General features: G+C 41.4%; 2 protein-coding genes and 1 pseudogene across 2 annotated transcripts; 2 read left to right on the forward strand and 1 right to left on the reverse strand.

The window, feature by feature from the left end:
* Positions 1-7,037: 7,037 nt before the first annotated feature.
* LOC103981599 (uncharacterized) lies at positions 7,038-10,730 on the forward strand (annotated as a pseudogene).
* On the forward strand, positions 10,392-13,053 carry LOC103980890 (zinc-finger homeodomain protein 5-like). The gene has a single exon (XM_009397414.3). It carries the CDS (start codon positions 11,342-11,344, stop codon positions 12,422-12,424), a length of 1,083 nt encoding a protein of 360 aa, XP_009395689.2. The 5' UTR covers positions 10,392-11,341; the 3' UTR covers positions 12,425-13,053.
* A 4,132-nt stretch (positions 13,054-17,185) lies between these two features.
* LOC103981600 (protein RADIALIS-like 3) lies at positions 17,186-18,739 on the reverse strand. Its single transcript, XM_018824275.2, has 2 exons — positions 18,370-18,739; positions 17,186-17,479 (listed from the first exon to the last, which is right to left on the reverse strand). Exons 1-2 carry the CDS (start codon positions 18,587-18,589, stop codon positions 17,475-17,477), a joined length of 225 nt encoding a protein of 74 aa, XP_018679820.1. The 5' UTR covers positions 18,590-18,739; the 3' UTR covers positions 17,186-17,474.
* Positions 18,740-24,437: the final 5,698 nt, after the last annotated feature.

A 24,437-nucleotide genomic window follows, 5' to 3' on the forward strand; every position in this document is an offset into this window, starting at 1 on the left:
TAATTGCATAGCAATTAATATTTAGTTCAATATCAAGATAGCTTGATCATAATCTTTTAACAGCTTATCTCTGTTTTCTTCTTCCTTATATGTGCTTTATAATTTTTTTTAGTAATTTTTACTAAATTTGAATTAATTTTTTTAGTAAGTTTTTAGTAGACAGTATGTTCCTCTCTCTCTCTCTCTCTCTCTCTCTCTCTCTCTCTCTCTCTCTGAGTGCAGCCAACGAATGTGAATTCTTTATTCCCTCGATGGACAGTTATTTCTCTTCATCATAATTTCTTTTTAATAATATTCTCTATTTTCAAGTAAGATGAGGTTTCTCTACAATTTGCATCCCAAACATCTTTCTGGAATGCATCAAGAGACGATTTTTTTTTAGGTGGATATCTCACGTGATCAATTGTTAAGATGATCTTTTTGGGGATGTTAACAAGCATTGGAGTAGTTGGATAAAGGGGCTGATCGAAGTCTGTGGCAGTGTGATATATGCATAGGAAGGAAGCAGAAAGCATCGATCCTTTGGAGGAAACCAATGACACGAGTTCGAAGGAGAACCACTCGAAATCTGACAATGGCCGACAACGGCTAATCGTCAATTCATCATTTAAGCATTCGCATTCCCCACATTAATTTCTGGCTTTAATGCAACCTGCCCAACTACACCGGAGAAATCAAAGCCATTTCTATATGGCCTCCTACCAGGGAACCCTAAATGGAGTGACCAAGGAGACAGGCCACGATACAGTAGCAGAGATGATGAACTGCGTGGAAGTGCAGAAGACTCTCTTGCACCGACTGGCACGAAAAGTCCGTAAGAGAGAGCTCAAGTGAGGCTACCAATTGGCACGAAACGAAAAGTCCAAACATGTGGTAATTGGCATAATTGCAAGATTGGATAGCTTAGTTTGTCCTAAAAAAATAAATAAATAATAGCTGATAACCATCTAATTAAGTGAAAGCTTATGAATAATACAGAGATGCTTTTGCAATTAACGGTTAGGTGAATTGTGAATCTGAATCATGCATGATCACCATCAGTGATGCTTTGATAATTGTTCTGCGTGTATGATGTATTATCTGAACAGATTGAGATTAGGCAACCGTTCATGATGCTGGAGATCCGCTAGTGCAGATCTCAAAGCGGGACATGATGGAGGATCCATAACCAGCATCAAACCTTCCCACCTTTAACAAGAATTAAGAGAGAGGATGTAATTTAACAAAAAGGGTTTGGTCTTTTGACCAATGCGACAGAGATTATAAAACGGTAGAAAGTAAATCCAGCCATTCTCAAGTCATTTGTTTAATAATGCTGAATATAAGCTACTGAAAGATGGCTAGACTGGGAAGAATTTAATGCTTTAAGCTCCCAGACTTTTGTACATTTCATTCTGGCTGATCCCCACATAACTCAATCCAACATCCGAATATTTCTACTCGCTCTAAAATAGAGCTTTGAGAAGAATCATTTTCATGAACTTGTTTGTCAGTCCCAGTATAAAATCATCTGAGAAGAATCCTTTTCATGAACTTGTTAGTCATTTATATCATTTATAGTTGCCTCTATCAGGCCTTCCACAACCTATGACTGCTCTTAAATTTTGGAAATGAATTAAAATCATCACTGAGTTGTAAACCAATGTGTACTATAAGCATAAACATCAGTGGGAAGATAAGAACCCACAAGATCCAAGTTGAAGCTTACCACCTTTGGACCAGTCTGACCAAAGATTGCATTATCAGAAGCAATAGTAAAAATCACAAACCATGTGTAATATATGTCCACCGCCAACAGCATAGCCTGCTGCTACCTGGTATTAAACAAGATGCAAAATCAAATTGTTTTGTGAATTGAGAACTAAGACTCAGAGAACAAAATGGAAACGAATAGAAGAAGCATATACCATTGCTATAACAAGCTTAGGAAGACGGCGTATCTGAACCTGAAAAAGGACATGGCAAACAAGAAAGCATATCATGCTCCAACTGAGGATGAATGACAACTCCTATACTTTGAGCAAAGCCCTCAAGTGATGCTAAGACCTGAATTTTCCTTGATCATAAACACCAGCATTATGGATCTTGATGTATGACTGGAAGTTCCAAAACTTGATCAGAAAATCAACAGACAGTAACTAAAAGTTCAAGAATCTAGAGAATATAAAGGTTTCAAACAGCAAAAGAAGTCAATATGTCTCAGTCAACCATGCTGCTGGGCGAGATCTAAAAAAATGCAAATGAGTGGATATAATTTAAGAATAGTATATTTTGCATCTAGCTTTTGTCATATGCTCAATGTATAACAACCCTGCAAACAGGAAACAAGAGAACAAAAGCAAATAAAAAAAAAGAGTTCCCAAGAACCAAAAGCAGAGCACGACAACCAAACCGCATAACATCAAACTCACCACTTATTTGTGCATGAATATAATATTTAAATTTTGTGAAATACATGTCTCTATATAAGAAATTTCACTGTGAAGTTATAAATTCGTTTATAACTATCACCAGAAAATAAAGATCACTATTAAAACATATATACAAAGGAATCATGGTATCAAAGTATCTGTTAATCTTTAGATACATTTAATCATTAGGACAAAGCAAAAGGTGCACCTGGAGATCCAACACATTTAGATGACCAAAACTTTCAGAATCAGCATATCCATCTGAGCTCCTCAATGCCTGGTCACCACCACTACAAAATGCTTCGTTTCCCTATTTAAAGCAAATATAAATTTTCAAAAATATAAAAAAGCTGCACCTACAAATGCTTCTTGGTTGATAACAATGAGAACTGTTTTAAGGAGAGAATCAAGACACAACATATTGCGCAAGTGAATCAATATCCATATAACAGATCGATAATTCATGATGTTGTGTATACCTTATAGTGCTGTCATCCCTGGCAGGGATTTGGAGACATGAAAGGAACTTTTACCAAATTGCACAAAGAAGCTCTTTAATAGTATTTGGTCGAAAAGCATTCCTTCTCTCTGGATTATTGATTGTGATCTGGAGACATGAACGGAACTTTTACCAATTTGAAATTCTTAATATAAAATATTAGGCATGATGAACAAGGACCTTTATATACTATAGCCGAACATAGCTGTTCTACAGTTTTAACTTCATATCCCTATCGTGCACAACAATCAAGTAGTAATTGGATATAGGGTTTCATGTTCTATTGTTTACAATAAGTGTTGATTATCTTCTGGGAATATCATTCTCAATTTAATCCAAAGATGAAGGTTAGATTATAAACAACATGCACTCTGCAAATGAAAAATAGCTTCTTTTTTTTTCTATGCTGCATGCAAAAAGAAGAGAAACTTTAACTACATGAAGGATTCCACTAGTCAAAAACATGCTGCTCTATGATCCTTACCAAAACAGAGTATGCCATTACCATACTAAGTGTCCTGTCTCTTGATCCAGTATCTAAGAACAAACATGACCTTAATAAGATCTCAACCAAGGAGCTTATTATAAGTTTCATGTGAACAGTTTTTTTGGAAATTGCAAAATTCCATGGATCAAATAGGATGCAAATTACTGCTCCAGCAAGTATTTAAACATGGTTATTGTTATTCTGATTCATGTACGCAGGGACGTCCGACGTGTGACCGAGATGTCTTCGAGGTGGAAACGTCAAGCTCCCAAACGAAGACCAGGGTTGAGAGAAGTTTTCTGACCTGATTCCTCTAATGCCCAAATTAATAACCCAAGATAAATGAATGTGATACTGAGTGGTCAAAAAAATGATCTCGTATAACTATGTTAGAAGTAAACTTTCATAAAGGGACAGAACATTCTTCAATAGGACAACTTTTAACTATCTCAATTTGACCATTTATCCTCATAGGCAATAAGGGTGCAGCAGCCTATAATTACCTGATTTGGACCCATGTCCACATGGGTAGACCGATGAGAGATAACCTTTGTCTCTTTCAGTTCATATGAAAGACATACGTCAAATGATGATTGATCGATAATATCCTTCCTATCAATTATTTAAAATTTTATATACTTTCAAAAGAATATAAAACCTAGTATATTCTTTGTACAATCTATGGAGGGTACTCTGGCTATTTTTTGGTACCCTAACAAAGTTTGTTCTTTTCTATCTTTCCCTTTCGTATAACTTAGCACGACATCCGACAGAGTTTCCCGCTTCATGTGGTTTATCGTGTTCATAAACACGAAGCAACACTGTTGCATTTGGAAGGTAATGGTCATAAACTCTTGGCCATGAGGTTCCTTTAAGAGAATTTTACCAAGAACCCGAACAAACAGATTGGAACGCGAAAGACAAAAGTAGCTAAACCATCAACATTCCACAAGAAACCAACTTAACGATTTCAGTGCACTCGCACCTTCGCAATTCCCTTTTTCTCTCAAAAGAAAAAGAAATTAAACTGTACCTTCGCAATTCCGTTTTTCTCTCAAAAGAAAAAGAAATTAAACTTTACCTTCGCAATTCCTTCTCCCACGGCTTTCTCATAGATAATGTCAGTGTACTCTTTTCCGGATTCATCGCACGCAGGTATCCACGTTGCCTCTCGCGTCGATACCTCTCTGTGTACCCGACGGTAGTTGTCGTTTGCGGAAGTAACCGATCGCCGGATCGGAGGCAGGCGAGGAGGAGGAAGAGGCAAGAGGTGGTAGGAGATGCTCGCCATTCTTCTCTCTGCAGTTCTGAGATCCTTACCCGAGACATCCGCCATTTGAAGGAGCTCGCGAGGAGCTCGGGAATCCACGGCGTCTTATGGAGTCGCCGACGCAGGATTTCGGATAAGACGAGAAGGAGCAAAGAGGGACACGGCTTTCTTGGGGGTGTAGAGGGGTTTACGACCGCTACATTGATAATAACATCGTGAGACGGTATATTGAGTCATGGTAGGATCGTCCGACATAATCGAAATCGAATGGGATCGAAGGATTTATGTGATTTCTTGGCTAAGGAAGAAAGAAATGTTCTAAGAGAAGAAGTGTGGAACAGAGGACTTCCTAAATTAATAATATGTTCCGTTCCTAATTTAATTATACATTACTAGACCAGATTTTTTTTATTGTCATGTGATAATCTAATAATATTTCATGAATCTTAAGAAATATAATAACAATTAAAATCTTCCAAATTATAAGAGATTAAATAATCATTAAAATAATATAATTTGATGTCATTTTAATCGACCTAATTGAAAAATCAAAAGATTGGGGCTAAATAAAATTTATAGTATATGGCTGATAAGAAAATTAATTTTAAAATATTTGAAACTTCTATCGGTGAAATGGACTCAAACATAAAAGATCTCTTCTTACCATAAGTTACATCCTAAGAAGTCAAAATTAAGTTGAACATCCTCTAAAATAATTGCTTAGTAATTAACATTTAGCTCATTAACAAAGTTGGTAATATACTTTTTCCTAAATTTGAATTGAATTATGACTTTTACCTCCGTATCGCCTATACATTGTGTTCCTCTCTCTCTCTCTCTCTCTCTCTGCACCCAACTAATGCGAATTCTATACACCCTCCCTCGATGGACAGTTATTTCTCTTCATCATAATTTCTTTTTTAATAATATTCTTTATTTTCAAGTATGATTTTATTCAAAGGTTTCTTAACAATTTTTTTTAGGTGGGATCTCATGCAAACCATCTCACATGATCAATTGTTAAGATGATTTTTTGTTTTGATGTTAACGAGTATTTTTAACATCTCAATCCTTAGACTTCAAAATTTTATATTAAAATTTATATTAAAACATCTAACCCTATTTATTATGACACCATCGACTTTACCAACGGAGATAAGCATGTGACAACACATACAAAAATGATATGAAAATGATGAGCAAAAAAATAATTTCAATATTCTAAGTGACGTATCTACATCGGTTCCGTTCTCAATTGCATCGACGATAGGTGAGGCAAAGGCCTTTCATCTCATCGATGTAGATGAAGAACGATATGATGTCAATGCAAATGCCTCATCTCCTGCTGACACAAATGTAAAGCATTACTGGAGGAGGAAGATGGAGAGCAACGACGGGACGTGAGACAAGGGGAGATGAGGAAGTAGATGAGGATGAGGATGATGGTCACACCAACACAGATGCAAAGTATTAGTATCTGTAGCTTCTGCTCTGCATTACCTTGCATCTGTGTCGATGTCGATGCATACATCAAGCAATACCAACACAGATACATAATGTTAGTATTTATAATTTTTGCTCTACATCGCTCTGCATTTGTGTTCATGCCGACACAAATGCAAAGTGGCGAAAGGAGGAAGAATAATGAGAGATCAAAGAAGGGGGAAAGAAGGATGAGCATCGTTCTGCATGTGCATCGACGCAAACACAGATGTAAGGTGATATAGAGCAAAGTCATATATGCAATTTCAAGCAATGTCACTTTGTATTTGTGTTAGCGCGATCATTTTCTTCATTCTCTTCCTGTGCCTCACATATCATTATCGTTCTCCCTTTTCTTACTCCTTCAATAAGAAGTCACAAAAGTCCCTCAACTCAATCTCTAAGACTCTACCAACCCATATCCAATGATATCCTTGCACTGTTCTTGTCGATCACCGCGTCATTCTCATTGATCGCAATCATAACAACCACCCATGGCTCCCAGTATCATGTGTTATCATGATGTTAAAATTATTATTTTAATTATTTTTATATTATTTTTACATATGTTATCATGTGTGTATCTTTTATTAGTAAAGCAAATATCGTTAGAGTAAATGAAACTTAATATTTTACTTTTCTAAGCATAAAATTAATTTTAAATACATCATCGTCTAATCGTAAATAGCCCGAAGAAGAACCACTCGGAATCCGACAACGGCTAATCGTACATACATCATTAAGTTATTCGCATTCCCCGCATTAATTAGTGGCTTTAATGCAACCTGCCCAACTACACTGGAGAACTAAAATCCATACTATATAGCCTCCTACCAGGGAACCCTAAATGGAGTTAACGAGGAGACAGTCCAAGATATAGTGGCAGAGATGATGAACTGGGTGGAAGTACAGAAGACTCTCTTGCACCGGGTGGCGCGGAGAACCTGCCTACGGCAGCAGACCGTCGAGCTGGAGTCCGGCACCATCATGAACTTCTGGGACCCCAAGGCGAAAGGAATTACGGCGACGAAGGCAAGTGCCTGTAACATTAGGGAGAAGGAGGAGGAGAAGAAGAAGAAGCCTGCAGTGGTGCTGGTGCATGGCTTCGCGATGGACGGGATCATGAATGGCAATTCCAGGTCGGATCCCTGGCGGACCAATACGACGTCTACGTGCCGGACCGCTCGCCGGCGTGGTGTCGTTCAAGCTAGCGGAGACTGGCCCGACCTGGTCAGCTCCCTTGTCGTGTCGGGCTCCACGTTCGCCATGACCGATTCCCTCAGCAGTACGGCAGTCAAGCGGCTCGGCGTCTCGTCCTTGGCGAGGCTCTCCTCCCAGTGTCTGTCATGGGAGTCGAGGCACTTTTGTCTGCGGCAACTTATAGGAAGCTCTGGTTCCCAAACTGCTTTCACAGGGACTTCCTCGAGGTATTTCTATATACGGATACATGCATCTCTCTTTTTGCGTTGCACTTGTCACAGGAATCTGTGTTGATGGTGTTCAGGTGATGTTCACGTACAGGAAGGAGAAGGCGGAGATGTTGGAGACGTTAGTGATCAGCTGCCAGAAGCCAAGTGCCCTTCTCTCCAGCAGGAGGTGCACACCTTTATTTATAGTCCTTTCTGAAACTCGATTAAAGAGGTCATCACATATACCCAAACAAGTACATCCTGGTCAACTCTTAAATGTGGTGGGACACTGCCTCTCCAAACCTCAAACCATTTCCTCTCACTCTTTTAGTATTCGGGTTAGAGATGTTTGTAAGAGTACAATCCTGATAAATCATGCTGCTATTCCAAAGTACAACAATCACTCTCTCAATCAAAAGCTAATATATCTTAGCTCAAATTTGATCCTGTTATATATATACTGTCTCCTGTGACTCTGTACATCCATCTATTCACCCTCATTCTCGTCTCACAATGTGTTTCTGATTTGGTTGCAAAGGATACTTCTACTATGAGGGAGAGAATGGCAAAATATTTAACTTGGAGCTTGCCAAAAACATCAAAGAGAAGCTATAAGCCCTAGTAACACCACACCTTGACGTTCCATTTACAATCCTCAATGGGATCATTCAAACATCAGAACACTTCAATCTTGTGACTACTGTGAACTTACATCCTGTGACTAGTGAATTACAAGTAGTTGGGAGAGCGGATCACCTTGAAATCCATGGAAAAACCATGCCACCTTATTCACTTGGAGAGACCCTTCGTTCACAATAGGTGTTTGAAGGAATTCCTTATGCTCTCATCCATGCTCAGGTCAGCCAGAAATGATCAACTTCGCTCACATTCATAGTTCTACGTTGTCTCACCATCCTCGTTCGAGGTATATATAATGTGAAGTGCGTCATTGTCTCACTGTCCTTGTTCAAAGTATCCATGGGCCTAACACCGATAGAGCTCAAAAGCATACGAGTGAAGATTGTCACATAATTCTTCCAAAATGCCTTCTTGGATTTAATGATCATTTAGTTCAAAAATCATTATCATGGTATCAGAACTGCTCGAAATCGACATCTATACGATGGCAATGCCACGGAGATATGTAAGCTGGTTAGGGGCAATCACATTGGATCCGTCGAGGAGAACCGGAGAGTACAGGGCAGAGGGACCAGAGAAAGCAGGGGAATGGACTTTATCTAAGGCAACCATGTACTCTGTCCTTGATCATACAAAAGCTGGCCTGCTCAAGTCTCTTCCCAAAAAGAATAACAGAGAAAGACAACAGGAAATCCCTGATCAAGGGAATCCTTCTCCATTGTTAAGAAGGAAGAAGACGAGCGTTCCTCTTTCTAAAAACCTAATGGTGTCCTTGAGCTGCTGAAGTAACGAGTCCACTTCCACTTGGAAATTCTTTAGCAAGATGGCATCAATCTGGAATATTTGTGTATGAAGTGGCTGTGAAGAGATGCTTCATTCATTAGAGAACGCTCGACTTCATCATATGCCTGTGTGCGCAACAGTGCAGCAGCACCTATATACTAATTACATCACATCCGTCCACAGGAGATGACCAAGATGTGATCGGTCGTGTGCACAAACTTTGAGGCAAAAGAAATTTGAGATTCAAATGGTTGGGGTCGCTCCACGCGTAGAACATGAGCCAGTACGAGCCAAATTGCTAATTAACACCGCGTTTGTAGCCATGCCATGGGAACTCGGCATAATCCACACTAGATTTGTGGGTAAAACCAATGGGATAAGTTTGATTAAACCACCAGTTCTTGAACCGGATGATTAATGTAATCCGATTTGATGTGCTGGGAGAATGCAGCTAACGTTATGGCATTATATAATACGACTAAGGGGACACGTTTGCCAATTTAGATGCATGCATCTCCTGTACGTTGTCATTCATGATAATATATCTCATGTCATTCCTCCCCCCTTGACACCTCCAATTGGTCTTCAGTCGCAATAGAAAACACTAATCGATCCCAAATCCCAAGTCAAACTTTGTAGCTTTCCCTTTAGCAGCAACGGGAAGCTACTGGGATGTGTTCTGGTCCCTCCTTACCCCATGCGGAATGGTCTCAATTTCTTTCAGAATTGGATCATGTTTCACCACCACTTTGATCTTCTATAATTTTGATTCTTGTGTGTTCCATTCATGTGTCGAATAACGTGATCGTCACGAGAATATGCAGTGGCAGCGCAGTGGAGATGAAGAGGACAGCCGAAGAAGCCCATTTTGTTTGGTGTGACCGGAAACCCTTGCGAAGCCACGTACGAACAAGGTTAGGCTAAACATGCCACACGTCGCTCATGCAACCCTCCACTTCGCTGTCTCAAAGCCGCATGCTTCAGCGATCTTCCGTGGAGTAGGCATTTAAACACGCAATCGTAATACAAAACGTTGTTGTTGTCCAAAGAGATGATTAGCTCGATTAAAATCACATGAAAATTGTACCACTTTCAGCTTTTGATGATCTTTTTCACATAACAATCGTTTTTTCTCTGCATAATAGCGTGGTATGTGTTCATGTCATGTGCTCCCGATGTTACAGAGATACTCGGTCTATACAAAATTATAGTGTTTCATGAGATCAAACTCAACGGGCTTGCTTGCTAGATGTTCTGGGAAAGTCCAAGAACAACAGAAGACTAGTGTGGAGACTGGAGACAGATCATGAAACGCTCTTAATGTGGGCATAGAAAGCAGCAGGATGGCGACACTATGTCAATGGATGAATCAGTAGCATTGGTTGGTTCGGCGGAGGACAGCCAGGCCACCTCCACTACGCCTTGCGCAAGTTGAGGACAGCAGTGGAGGGCCGTTCGCAGGTGACAAGATGGCAATACGGAATAAAGATGGGGAGAGGGCTTTTGCGCAGGTGACGAGGAGGAGAAACCAAAGGAGGGACGAAGTAAAAGCTGGCTCGAGAGAGCTGGTGGTAGACCCCAACCCCTTTCAGTGCTGAGCTCTGACACACCAACAAAGGAATGGGGTAGCTCTTCCGGCCCTTCAAATGCCATTGCGAGAGCAGACAGGGGGGAGGAGCTCAATGGAGTCGCAGAAGAGGCACAGAGTGAGGAGGAGGAGGACGTGGTAAGCGGCATACAGCTAAGGTAAGGACGCAAGCGATGCAGAGACCACACACGTGCACAGATACACAGCTACAGAAATTAATGTGATCACCGGGTTGCAGCAATAATTATGAGGGCAGGGACCAGTTTGCAGGGCGTGGAAGGGGTGAAGTGTGAGCCTGTCGGTTGTTCCCTGCGGCGACCCCAGCCACCCTTCTCTCCTCAATTGGTCTTCCATTGCATCACCACGTCGTCAGACGCCCCCATCTCTCTTCGCCCCATCATGATCTGATGACCAGGAGGAGGGATGGGTATTAGGAAACCATGTCCTACACCATTTCTTCTCCGTCCCTTCCTGTCTCTCTCTCTTCCTTTCTCCCTCTATCTCTTTTTTGGTCTCACTCAAAGCATCCCATGCGCCTCCGGGTGATGCTGCTTTTAGTGCTGCACTTGCTCGTTTAGTCCCTCTCATCGCTCATCCTCGCTTTTGTGAGTGCAAGAAGAGCTGGACCGGTGTCCCTTGTTCCAAGATATTTGTCCTGCTACGATCTGCTTTGTTTGGTTTGCTGAATTCCACTGATCCTTCTTCTCTGATGGGTGCGAGGTGTAAGAGGTGACAGTACCAGAGCGGTGTCGTAGGTGGGCAGAGTCGAATTGATGGAGTTTAGGGGTCCTAGTGAGATCAGGATACCTTCCTCGCCTCCTGGTTACAACACCTCTCTCATCAGAGGGGGATCAGCCTTCTCCAAACCCATCCTCCCCTCTGCCTCTCTCGTTTCGCCAAGAGGAGGAGGAGGAGGAGTTGGTGCTGATGGTGGTGGTGCAGGAGGAGCTGCAAACGGTAACATTTTTGGCAACGCCAGAGCTCCACCACCAACTCTTGAACACACCACCACAACTATGGATCACACGCCCCAGTCTCTTACCAAAAACGCAGGTCAAGATTCCATCCCGAACTCGTCCCCAGGTGCAGTTGCTGCGGGCGTGTCATCCCACACCAAACCCGCTGCCACCACCAAGACCTCATCCACCATCGCCGCCACTGCTACTATCTCTACAAGATACGGGGAATGCCTTCGCAACCACGCGGCTGCCATAGGCGGCCACGTCGTGGACGGCTGCGGGGAGTTCATGCCGAGTGGCGAACCCGACACGCCCGAAGCATTTAATTGCGCAGCCTGCGGCTGCCACCGTAGCTTCCACCGCAGGGATGGTGACGGCGGCACCAACGCTGCCGGCCCCTACTACCATAGCACAACTCGCCTGCCTGTGCTGCTCCCGCCTCCCCATCCCCACCACCATCAGAAGCAGTTCCATCTCAGCGGCTTCTGCAGCCCGTCAGCTGCCGTGCCTGGGTCGTCCGGCTTCATCCAGTTCTGTAATACCAACCCCAGCGGCAGCGGAGGCACGACGACGGAGTCGTCGAGCGAGGAAAGGATCAACGCGGGGGCGCCGACGCCCGCAACCATGCCGAGGAAGCGGTTTCGGACCAAGTTCACGGCGGAGCAGAAGGATAAGATGTTGGCCTTCGCCGAGAGGGCCGGGTGGAGGATTCAGAGGCAAGATAGTGCAATGGTCGAGCAATTCTGTGCCGAGATCGGGGTGAGGAGGCAGGTGTTGAAGGTCTGGATGCACAATAACAAGCACACGGTAACTAGAAAGCGGCAGCAGCAGGAAGAACTCGCAGTACAACAACAGCAATCGCAGCTACCGCAGCCGGGGTCTCCCCTACTGCATTAGCGAAGACCATGCCTTCAATGGCTCTTCGTTCACAGAGGATGCAGAAGAAGACAACGAGGAGACGGATGATTCGTTTTCTTGTTGGTTTACTGGTTTGAGGCGCTGCTCTTCTCCTCATCTCCCAGTACTGTCTGCTTTGGCATTTTAATCATTGTTCTTCAACTTGCAGTCTGCTTTGATCGATCGTTCGAGATCATTTGAGCTGTGCTACCCACGCAAATAGATGATTAAAGGATCTTAAAACGTGGGTTACAACATACGAGAGTTGATCTCTCAAAGCATCTCCATTCTTCCACATCTGGTGTTGTCAACATTTCCGGCTGCACGGTAAAGACATCATTGAGATGTAACATGAAATGCTTTCATCCTTAGGATCCAATGTGCATTGCGTTCCTTGAAATCATTGCTAGGATCATTATCGTCGAGCAAGAAGAAAGTGACGGGAAGGCAACATAGCCACCTTGGAATCTGGTGATGGGACTGACAAACCCTATCACCTCAACCAAGAACTCCGCCGTCTGTTCCCGATTCTTGTTCCTCCACCAGCATTTCTTTTCTTTTCATGTTCTGTGCCTTGCTTGTTTACCCGAGTGTTATGAATTAAAATCCTTAAGCTTTTACTTTCTTTATATTATCTTCTATGGTTCTCAGAGAGCAACATCATAAAATTCTATTTCTTTCCAAACCATACGGATACAGATTAAATTTCTGTCATTGACTTAAGCTTCTGGTTTTCTGGCCACTGTGGAGTTCCATTTTACCATCACATATTGAAGTAATGCTTAAGAGATAACACTATTAAGCTCGTATATGTACTTGAAATATTCTGGCTATAGTCTGCTTTCCATCTATGCCTTCGATTGGATACGGAACCGAACAGCTTGAGATCATGACACTTGTGAGTCTGACCATAATATTTTCTTCTCCTTCATTTTGAATCATATGAAGTAATCCATTCCTCAAATTGCATGCAAAGGCTGCTGTTTGCTTATTAATTTTATTCATATCTTATTGGTTATGTTTGTCTATTGACTGCTAACTTGTTATTTATTATATATGATTTAGATGGGTTCCACTGATTTATTTTCCCCTTATAATAAATTATCAGCAAATATGTATGATATTTTTTTTCATGTTCCTCACTCACTCTTGCAATTTCAAGAATGTGGGAAATATAAGGTAAGGATTGCATTAAAAACGTGTTCTTAATGCAATTCCATGTTTTTACAAAGTAGGAATTGTTTAATTTTCTCGATAATTTAGTGTTGACGAGTAATTTTATTGCTTCAGCATAGATTTAATGATCCATAAATAACTTTACATATTATTTGCAAGTCTTTTATACTAGTCCGAAAGGAAACCCTAGTCGATATGAGTTAAGGTTACCTGTCGAGTTCGAGTTGGTCGATGGAATGGGGCCTACCATGAACTTGAGTCCACAATTTCGGTCCGACGTGGAGGGTACTTCTTCCACGCGCCTTCAATTGATTGGTTGATGGGGGTGGTGCATGTGTCCTCAATTCATCTACGAGTAGGAGCCATGGAAGCAGGTCAAAATTGGTTTCATTTGAACGACACATCAGACTATGTGATCTTAATGAGTTATTAGCAAAGTGATTTTTTTTCTGGATTTGAGTCAGTTTATATCCATGAATCGGTAATCAAAGCAAGAACTGTATAGAAGTCTTGATTTGGAGGCAAAACAAGGAGGTCGAGAAGAGGTACTAATGGAAGATCGACTCTATGGTTGTTCGATGAGGTCGATGTTCTTGACAAGCAGGTCATGGTGGCACGGTGGTGCTTCACTTCCTCGGCGGACCGCCCGCGGCCGACCGCCCGGACCACATTTTGACACAGCTCCGGGCGTCTCCTCGTCGTACAACGGCAGCGCCAGCTCGAACAGCAGTTCTCCTCCTTGCTCCGGCGAGTGTTTGAGGACTGAGAGCAACATCTTGAACCGTATCCCATGTTTGACGTCTTATCTTATTGTGAACCACCAGAATGCATTTCAAGACCATAAAACCCACAGGTGATTGATTAGCATAATCGAAAATGGAAGAAGAAAAGGAAGTAAGATGAATAAGCTTGATCAATTTATCATGAAAGGTCCAAAACATTTTTCTTTTGAAATATGACTATATTTTTATAAGTTTTTTAGGTGTATTTATGTATTAGTATGTATTTTAGTTTCAAGATTGTTAGGGTGATGTCCTAATCAACTTGATTTAGTGTTTTCGATGTGTTTCTAAAGCTTTTCGAGGTCGAAGGTGGAGCACTTACAAGCTTCGAGGGTGATTTGCATGATGATTGAGGTTGAGTGTAGGTTTTCCATCCTATTCTTATGATGCTCAAGTTAATCCAAAATAATAAAAAATATATCATCTTAATTATCATACTAAAGATAGTTTTGAATAGAATGAGTAAAAATATTTCGTGAAATATTCGGAAAAGCTCCTAAGAACTATTGTCCACGTAGACAATAAAAAAATATAACATATAATTATCCTGCCAATTACATCATCATGTATATGTTCATATGATCACGGATAGATAGTATGTTTTCTATCAAATATTAGTATAAATAAAATAATATTCCCTAGTAAAGAGTGATGAGTACAAATACTAAGGCATAGCTTTGATAACGATTTTAACCCAAAAATCATTTATTCGATTTATTAAAATATGTGTGTATACATATAATTAAATAGATAAAATGCACGTAATGGTTGCTTACGTAGAGATATAAACACCAAAATGATTTGTTTAATAGCTTTGTACGTAAAAATAAATCTACTATGTGATAAGGCATATTTTGGGCTCAAGATACATCATAGCCGATGCCACACGTCAAGTCAGAATCCGCGTATCGAAACGTTGCTCGATATATCCTGTCTCAAGAGCTCGGGGTGGTGCTGTTTGTCACCGTTCCGCACGTCCCGAGATGACAGCCCGTCAGAAGTGTCATCACATCCCTCGAGGATCAGCGACCACGTCGAACCCGCGTGCAATTGACCCTCATACAATAGTATAAAAGCCTTTGGCCGGCATCCAACTAGAGGGAGGCAAAAAATAAACGATCAAACCCACAACTGACTTACTCGTCAAAAGGGGCCAAAGTCGGAAAATACCTAACGAAGGCCATTTCTACAGGAAAATGACCTCCCACGAGCCGCGAGCATTTCAACCCAGGGATCGCCATCCGACGCGCAAGAGAGAGCTGCCAACCGGCCCGGAGATCGACAAACGTCGATAATCACCCCTTCCCGAGGGCACGACCACCTCGTCATCCAGCTCAATCGACAGAAGGCTTCCGACATTAACCCGTGGATCAAACCGTACTGACTCATCAGCCACGGTATATTTGTTTACCAACACTATCTGCAATCAAGATTTAAGGGCATAATTAGGCACAAGAAATAAGATATGTATCAAATTGGTATCTATATATGCTTACTAGATAATTAACATCAGACACAAAACATTAAGCAACCACTCTTCGCTACTGTCTTTTCTCGTCGGGTATAAGTCTTTTACGATCCAATACACGACGTAAAATCTGGTTTCTACAGGTGAGAATTAGCAATTTCATTAAGACATTAATGTTCGAATCCAATATACATGCATATCAGTATTGAGTCCCCCAAGTGAAGCTCGGCGTGACCCCATGCATCACGGGCCGTCTCCTTGACAGGAACTGCAGTCAATTCCCTACTCTGTAAAAGACTCTTTGATTCCTCCTCTCCTGGTCTCGGTAAGTTTAGCTGGCTCTTTCCTTGCAGGGTACCTCCCTGCAGCTCGTGCTACTGATCGCCCTCCGGGAAAATTAGGGTTCTTCTGGCCTCCTGTGTCCTCTCCCCACCCCCCCTCTGCCACATCTCCTAGTCTAGTTCAAGACGGTTAATAAATGCACACAGTGTCTCTCCAGTAAAATGAGCAGGCTTCATCTAACTTCTCCGAGAAGAGTTCATGACTCCTGTTGACTGCACTGCGTGTCAGTTCCTGCTCGGATTGTGCAGGGTCTGCTTCATCCACATATATTAAGTTTTCTTGCGCCGGTAGGAGCTCATGACTTGACCTCCACATTGTAAACTCCGCTCGTCGAGTCACTTTCTTTTGTGTTGTTCCTTTTCAAGATTTGTTCATCCTTGGGGCGAGGGCTTGCCGGCATCTCATGCCAATGCGATGAACCTTCTTGGACGGGAAGAAGACCGGTCATAAATCACCCATCCCTCTTGACTTTTACCAGACATCAGAACCAAGTCAAGTCTTGTACCCATTGAGGTTTGCCTCGTCTCATCCTTTGTGAAGAAGCAGTGAAGCTTGAACGACGTTGGTGTCTGTTTGCTGATCATTTGTGCCTAAAAGAACCAAGAACACAGTGCCAGTTAATTCAGTATAGTCGAGCAAATTAAGATTAAGTTACCTTTCTTTACCGAAAAGGCGGATTGCTCCGCTAGTTCTTGAAATCGCCGTCTCAGATCGGGAGATCTTGACTTGCAGAAAAGTGAGAGCAGGATCCAGCAAAACTTGTCTTGGTAACGATGGGGCTTACCAAGCTCGAGCCATTGGGTTGTGGTCTATTTCATCAAACGCTTGTCTCCTCCATACTTGTAACATCGGATACTTGTCTTCACTGCTCTGTGCATATTCGTTTTAGCATTTCTTTTACCTTCAAATTAATGGTAATTTATCATCAAATAGACGAATTTTGATGCTGTGGAACCTCAGTAGGTGCCCCTGCAGATCACTCGGGTATGCATATAATGTAACTCGGTATGGTTATATAAGCCAAATATTACAAAGCAAGCATACCTCTTATGCCTATAATAACGGTAGCCTTTAAAGAGTACGATGTCTCTATAGAGTACATGATAGAAGGGAGAAAGAAAACTAAATAAGAGAAACTGATACTGAGTTCAGAGAGATTTGGTCTTCATATAGTCGAATAACATTCTAATAACTGATGCCCAGAGAAGAGAAATGGCCATATTGCTTCACATAGACAAAGCAACTGCATGCTAGTTTGTGCTCCAATTAAGCTCCAAATACTTCAACCTGAAAAAACAGCAAAAAAGATGAGATGAAAAAGGGAAGGTTCAGATGATTAGGAGGTTGAGGTTGCTTAATATCTTCCACCAAACAATTCTAGGCAGCAGAAGAGTGTGGCTGTGGCTCTTCTGGTAGGTTAGACACCCTAAATGAAATGTTAAAGTGTTCTCATGAAGGTGAACCTAAAAGAAGCATATTATAGAAGCCAGTAGAGCAAGACTTCTTTTTCTTCTCTAGTGAGTACTAGGCCAAATATTTCATACTAACATAGTATTCTGCATTATTTCAGGTATTAGTTGTCCTCCTTGCACAATACAAATCTTTTATATATATGCATTGTTATTTCTCTAACTATCCATATGGGTGAAAGTCATGATCCATCCACACTCTGAAAAATAATAACAAAAGAAAAAGAATCTCCAAACACCTGAGACCATTAAATGGAGTTTGCTGAAGGAATACTGCTGGAGTTTTGGGGTTCATATGCAAAAGGACCAGTGTTTTTTATTGCATCTCATGTGACTTCGCTGGGGTTGACGAAGTGCCAAAGCATTAGAAGACAGTGGATAGTACACATGCATTTCCCGTGTCATTTAGATATCTCAGTATTCCAATCTAGGCAATTGGGATAGGCCTTTTAGCTAACCAAAAGCAACAGTTCTACCCAAACCTTCTCTCTCTCTCTCTCTCTCTCTCTCTCTCTCGTGGAAGATACAAATTATGAACAAAGCCAAGGGGAACAACCTGTTATTTCATGCAAAACTAAGCTCTGCAGAGTAGAGGGACTCAGATATTTTTGGAACTGTTTGGCCAGATTAAACAAGGAGGCGCTAGTAGAGTGCAATGGCTGAGCACAGAAATCTCAAAGGAACAGTTCGATGGCAATATATGTATACCTCTGCTGCCGGGGGACTTGTAATGGACGTACGGCATTTGGCCAGCCTCGATGCGGCGAATGTCCTCCACGAGCAGATCGTAGTGGCGCTTCACTTCCTCCGCCGTCTTCCCGCCGACGGCCCGGGCGATATTGTGCCAGCGGTCGGGGGTGTCCTTGTCGTACACCGCGAGGGCCCGTTCGAACGTCTTGTTCTCCTTCGCGGTCCAACCCGATGCCATCTCAGGGAGTGGGGGGGGAGTGGAGACTCTGTCTGAGCTCTTGCTCGAGCTGATCCCTATGGGGAAGGCATCTGCCCGGGCGGTGCTTCTTATGAGCCGGAAGGGAGTAGGCTTTGCATGTGAGGTTACGTTGGGTCTCCTTTTTAAGGACTAGGAAGGGCACGATAATGGATGCCTCGGACCTCTCACAGCCACAAAGACCGTGAAAAGAATACATAAAGTTGTGTGCGGGGAAGTGGGAGAATCACAACCCACTTCTTTGGAGTAGAAAGGATATGTTCTTTTCTTCTGTCTCTTAGCTTTCTTCCTTCCCACAGTTCTCTCCTCTTTCTTTCTCTGTAATCATCTTGACATACTGAATGCAAATTGCATGGAGTTCACCACAAGACTGCCTAATTAGGATGGAAACAGAGGCTGTTAGTATCATAAACTTTTGGTTCTTTTCATGAGAAAGGACAGTACAGCATCTGCATCTGTGCCTCTTCATGTTCGTGATCTGTGATAAGAATAAGATCACAATAAAGATGCTACTGTACAAAAAGAACAGGGAACTGAATGACACCCAGCTGTTGCTTTCCGTTTAGAGAAGGCCTCGGCGCTCTGCTGTATCTAATCGACCTTATCTGTCTCCCTCGTTCCCGGGCCAAGGGACGAGGTCATGTGGCCTGCAAGCCTTTATTTTACCGCGAAGAGATTCCCTTCTCCACTGGATTCCCCTCTGTGTTCGCTGTCTCTACCAAGATGCTTTAGAAAGATGAGGAGCTCGCAAGCGTTCCATGGCATGCATGTCATACAACTGCTGATCAGGTGGCTGTTCTTGATCTTTCTGAAAGCTTGCCAAGGTGATATCAAATTATCTATCGGTTCAAGTTCAGTAGCGAATCTTGGGAGATAGATTGGAAATGGAAAGGAACGAGATTAAGATCTCAGGTCATAAAATGATTCCTTTTTTTTGGCGGAGTGACCAATATGCTTTGTTTTACATACCAACTCTCTCATCAAAATCTGTTTGTATTGTGGAGAACTGACAGATCTGATCTCGACTTTTTTCGTCCATAAAGATCGATAGAGTATTATTGATCTTCCTAGCTTTCTGGCAACTATGATAACATATGGCGATGACATCATGTATAATCTGAGGTGTTGTCTTCCTCCAATGGTGTAAGAGCAGGAAAACACAATAGTAAGAGTTCGAAGCAGATTTGTTTCCACTGTTAAATATCTTAGGGTATCTTTTGAGATGAAAACTGCTTTGGTTCATCGTCCACATGCCAAGATTCCTCAACATAACTTTTAGCAAGTTGCCACAGGAGTGGAGTTAGGACCATGTTGATCCTGGCCGACTGCAAGTTGATGCCATGCACCTTGCCTGTTCGACATTGTCTAAGATCCGAGAGAGTGAGTGCTTCTGTCAAGTTGCAGACCAATTAAAAACACAGGAGAGGCACCACAGAAGATTCCCAGGGCTAAGAAGCAGCATGACGAGGGTATACTGCAGATGCTCTTCTCATCAGACAAGTCACAAGATTACACGGCTAGTTTAGCAGTGGCATGGCGGTGATACGTTCATGCGGTTGCTCATGCAGTGCAAACAGGGTCCCCTGGGACATCGAAACTAGAGCAAAAGGAGTGTTTCTCCTCCTATGACTCGGGAATGAAGTGGTCGAGCCTACCATGATCTGTGCCAAATACCTAAAGTTCTGCTTGTCTCTGAGATGTGGAAGTCCAAGATCCATGAGAAGAACCGTCATCTTGCAGCAATTTGCTCGTTTAAAGTTCAGAGCAACTTTCTTGGTAATCTGCACTGCAAAGGAGTGCTGATTGTGATCAGAATCCTTATCATCTCATGTCGACCTCCACAAACCAGTGCTTGGATTGCTTCCATTTCCACTCTACGAGTACGTATCAGCGCTACTATGGTCCCTTTTCTGATTTCTAGTCATTCAAGATGCTATCTTGATTTCTCTGTGAGTGGAATAAATTTAGCCAGCCTGTTGTAAGATTCAATGCATCTCCAAGATAACTGATGACACAAGCAAGTGAACAGAGAACCGAGGTAAGAGAGACTTCCTCTGGCAATCAAGATACTGCATGCATGATTTCAGTGGGCAGAATGTTCCTAGCTTAATGATAGGTGCATGAAAGCAATTGCAGATGCAATCTTCAGAAATTACAACAATGTAGATTTTAGCCTCCATTTCCACATAGATCAGAGAAATTGATATGTAAGAATAAGAAGCACTGATATAATGATATCAAAGCTGGAGATGACAAAGTGAGCTGATTGTATGAGGCTGCTGAACTCCAAAAGTTGTCTTAGTATGATGATCAACAGAACCCATAAATTCTGGATTGATCGAATGAAATTTAAATTGAGGATAATGAAACCAGTAGTACTGCGAAGACTTTTCCCAAAAATGAAGGAAAAAAGAGTAGCAGCATCGTGGAGGCTTCATCATCATCTTCCTTTACTACCTAGGCCACTGTACACCTGCCATATGTCATCATGGCTGAACACAGCACATATATGAGCAACATCTGTTCAATGCTTCATTGGCAAGGAAAACTACAGTGTTAATCCATCTCCTCAAGGAGTGAACCTTTCCTCTCCATTAAAAAGTAACCGGTAGCTCCAACTCCAAAAGCTGTCTTCTCCTGCTCTGTAAATTCACCATGACCAAGGCAAAGACATCGAGAGAAAGAAGGGTGTGCCCAAGAAGTCTCTCGTCTCTCCAAGTCTCTGCACCATAAAAAATAAGGATGTGATGGCATTCATCTCACAAGCTCCCCCCTGTCGCTCTACAGCATTAGAAGGTCAATGCTACAGTTGGCTCGTGGAGAATGGACCGACGACCTACCCCGCAAAATATTATTTCATGATATGTGTTGAGGCCAAAATATAGTTCTTCCTTATGTACTTCAATTAATGCTTTGATTGTGGAGGACCAATGATCTGAAACAGACACCACTATTTCACCGACACCAATCAAATCGAACGAACAAGCTCGCTGCAGTAGCTGAAGAAGGCCTTCAGCCACCGAGTGTCGTCGGCTCCGCAATCTGCGCCACCATTGCATGACGCCACCACACCACCATGACAGGAATCCCTCACTTCACGCACATCAAGTGCTCGGGAATTTACACCTTCCCAAACATATTTCGAATAATTCTACTTTATCCAAAGGTAAATTTCAATGATTCGAATCATACATCTAGTTTTTCTGCCTTAATCCGTTCCAATCACGATGGCCTACGTCTTAATTTTGAAGTAGGCAACGACAGGGACGCGAGCGTGCATGGATGAGCGTTAGGTGCACCGCGTACTCATCCAAAACTTAGTGGTACAGGTTCACGATGTGTGCCATGAATGAGCTGTTTGGCCCCCATAGCTTTTGTTGTGTTATCAATGATTTAAGGAAGGAGGGAAACAACAGATGACTCCAACGCCATATATCTGGCAACTCCGATATGAGATGAAGTTTCTTTGTGCACTGCTCTATCGTCTCCCGCTTAATCTTATCGGCTTAAAGTACATGACAGCGCCCACGGGGCATGTGCGCGCACATGCACTGTCGTACGATGATCCGAGAGCGAACGCGGTGGGATGGCAAGTGAGAAGTGTGCTCTGATTTGGAGCCGATTGGCTTATGCGGTCCAAAACGGGTTAATAATAGTGTCGTGGCGGTGCGTACACGGCTCGTTTTGGAGGAAACGGAATATTCCTTTTGTTTTTTCTTTCTTTTTATTCTCCAAAGTCAATTTCGGGGACATGATTCGTGTTGGTACGCATCCTTTAAAATCCATATGTGTCACCATATTCGAGGTATTAAGAGCATCTCAGATTTCAAATTCATTGGCATTGTATATATAGTTTCACCAGTTTGCAAGGTATCTTTATACATAGATCCCTTATGGTCAACCCTTGTTTGATGAATGACATTTGATTCCAAGAACAGAGACATCAAAACTTTAATGCATCAGCAAAGCACGAAGAAATTGCTCCAAGAAATCTCGTAATATAGTATATTTCCTTGATGTGGTTCTATGTCTTTTTTTCCTCAAACGTATTCTTTTCTCTTTAACGTATAATTTCAGAGAGAACGTGATATTCCGGGACAGTTTAGGTAGAATTTTTTATTTAATAACTGGTGTTCACCATCTTTGAGCTTCATATTATATTATACCACACAACCAAAAGCATCAAAATTGAATATAGCAATTCTTAGGAAATATTTGATAGTTTGAGTTCAAAATTGATTCGGATATAGTCTAGTTTCTTTTTCGAGTTGATTTTAAGATGAACTCCTTCTCGACAATAATCCTCCAAAGCTTAAGTTAGTTGATAAGTCAAATACGTTAGATTTAGGTTATTCAGTTGTTTGTACATACCTATACACCCCCTTCTACAATGGGCATTTGGGATCGTTATACTTGATCATTTTGTGGTTCATACAATAACGGGAGTGTGGCCTATGTCAAATCTAGGATTGCATAACTATTCTTCATGTTGTTAGTAGCATGTGATACTAAGGTTTCTTTACCTTGTTCCAAAGTCATCATATCCTTTCCACATAGTATCATCTTCATAAAGTTGTCATAATAGTTGACAACAAATATAAAAAATAATTATACTTTATTTTCTTCATCAATATTTACATCAATTTTCTTCGGTTGATTCAATATTCTTTTGAATATGCTCAAATGTTTTATCAAGTCATTGCTTCTTCTATCCTCAGTCTACATAATTTTCGTTTTAGATATAACTTGTTAGTTAAGCCTTTAGAGTTTTTCTAATTTATCCCAAATAACTATGATAAAATCATAATCAATAATATTATTAATTATTGGAAATTTAAAGATGAATAGCGCTCATAAACTTTGCCATAAGCTCCTCTTAATCTTCATTGCTCATAGGATGAAATTGTTTCTTTTATCAATTTTTACACAATAAAACTAGTAATAACAATTGACTACATCCTTATTGAATTTTTAATTATCAAATTTTTTGGACTATGATATCACTTGTCGGGAAGGGAGAGAAAAACCAAAACCCAAAAGAAATAGTAAAAATTAATGATCAAGAAAATACCATATAGTCGATATAAAATTAACGTGGTTCGTCGCCTACATAAAAAAAAAAAAAATTACTCACAGGAGCATAATTATTTATTATATAAGAATCACAAATCAAATTCTTCAAAAATTGATGACTTTTGAGTTATCTCTACTTAAACATAATCCCTTATACACCTTCTTAAGTAAATCCGAAAATTTTTCTCTCAATCCTCTAGAATCTACTAGAGAATACCCTTGATTCTTCTATCAACCCTTAAGAGCATGCAAAATGTCTTACTCTATCCTCTCTCCAAAAAAATTTAAATCTCTCAATTTATTTGAATAGAATTAAGAATTTACCCACCCTTAAAACAGAGTTCTCCGTATAAAAAATTAAAACAGAATTCTGGCTATTGTAAAGCCCACACATCCCAAGAAAGGAGCCGTATGAAGCAAAGAATCATTTTCTTTGCTCACAGAACGAGGCTTTTGCCCTTCTTGTTACGTAAAAAGCAGAAAGAAAAAGAAAAAGATAATTCAAAACCTACCTTCAAAGCAAAGAAACAAAAACCACTTAACCCTGTAGAATCAGTGAGCATCAAACTACAACAGAGAGAAAGCAAGTTTTACGTGATTGCTAATTCCTGTCAAGCCATGAAGAGGACCACAAGAGAGACAGAGAGAGAGAGAGAGAGTCAAGCTTGTGGACAAACAAGACCCATGACTGCAGGCATCTTGTTTTGTTCTTGATTAAGGGGATGGATTGATTAGACTCTTTCTCGTTCCTGATCTC

Source organism: Musa acuminata, chromosome BXJ3-4 (genome assembly GCF_036884655.1).
Source record: "Musa acuminata AAA Group cultivar baxijiao chromosome BXJ3-4, Cavendish_Baxijiao_AAA, whole genome shotgun sequence".
Classification (NCBI taxonomy): Eukaryota; Viridiplantae; Streptophyta; class Magnoliopsida; order Zingiberales; family Musaceae; genus Musa; species Musa acuminata.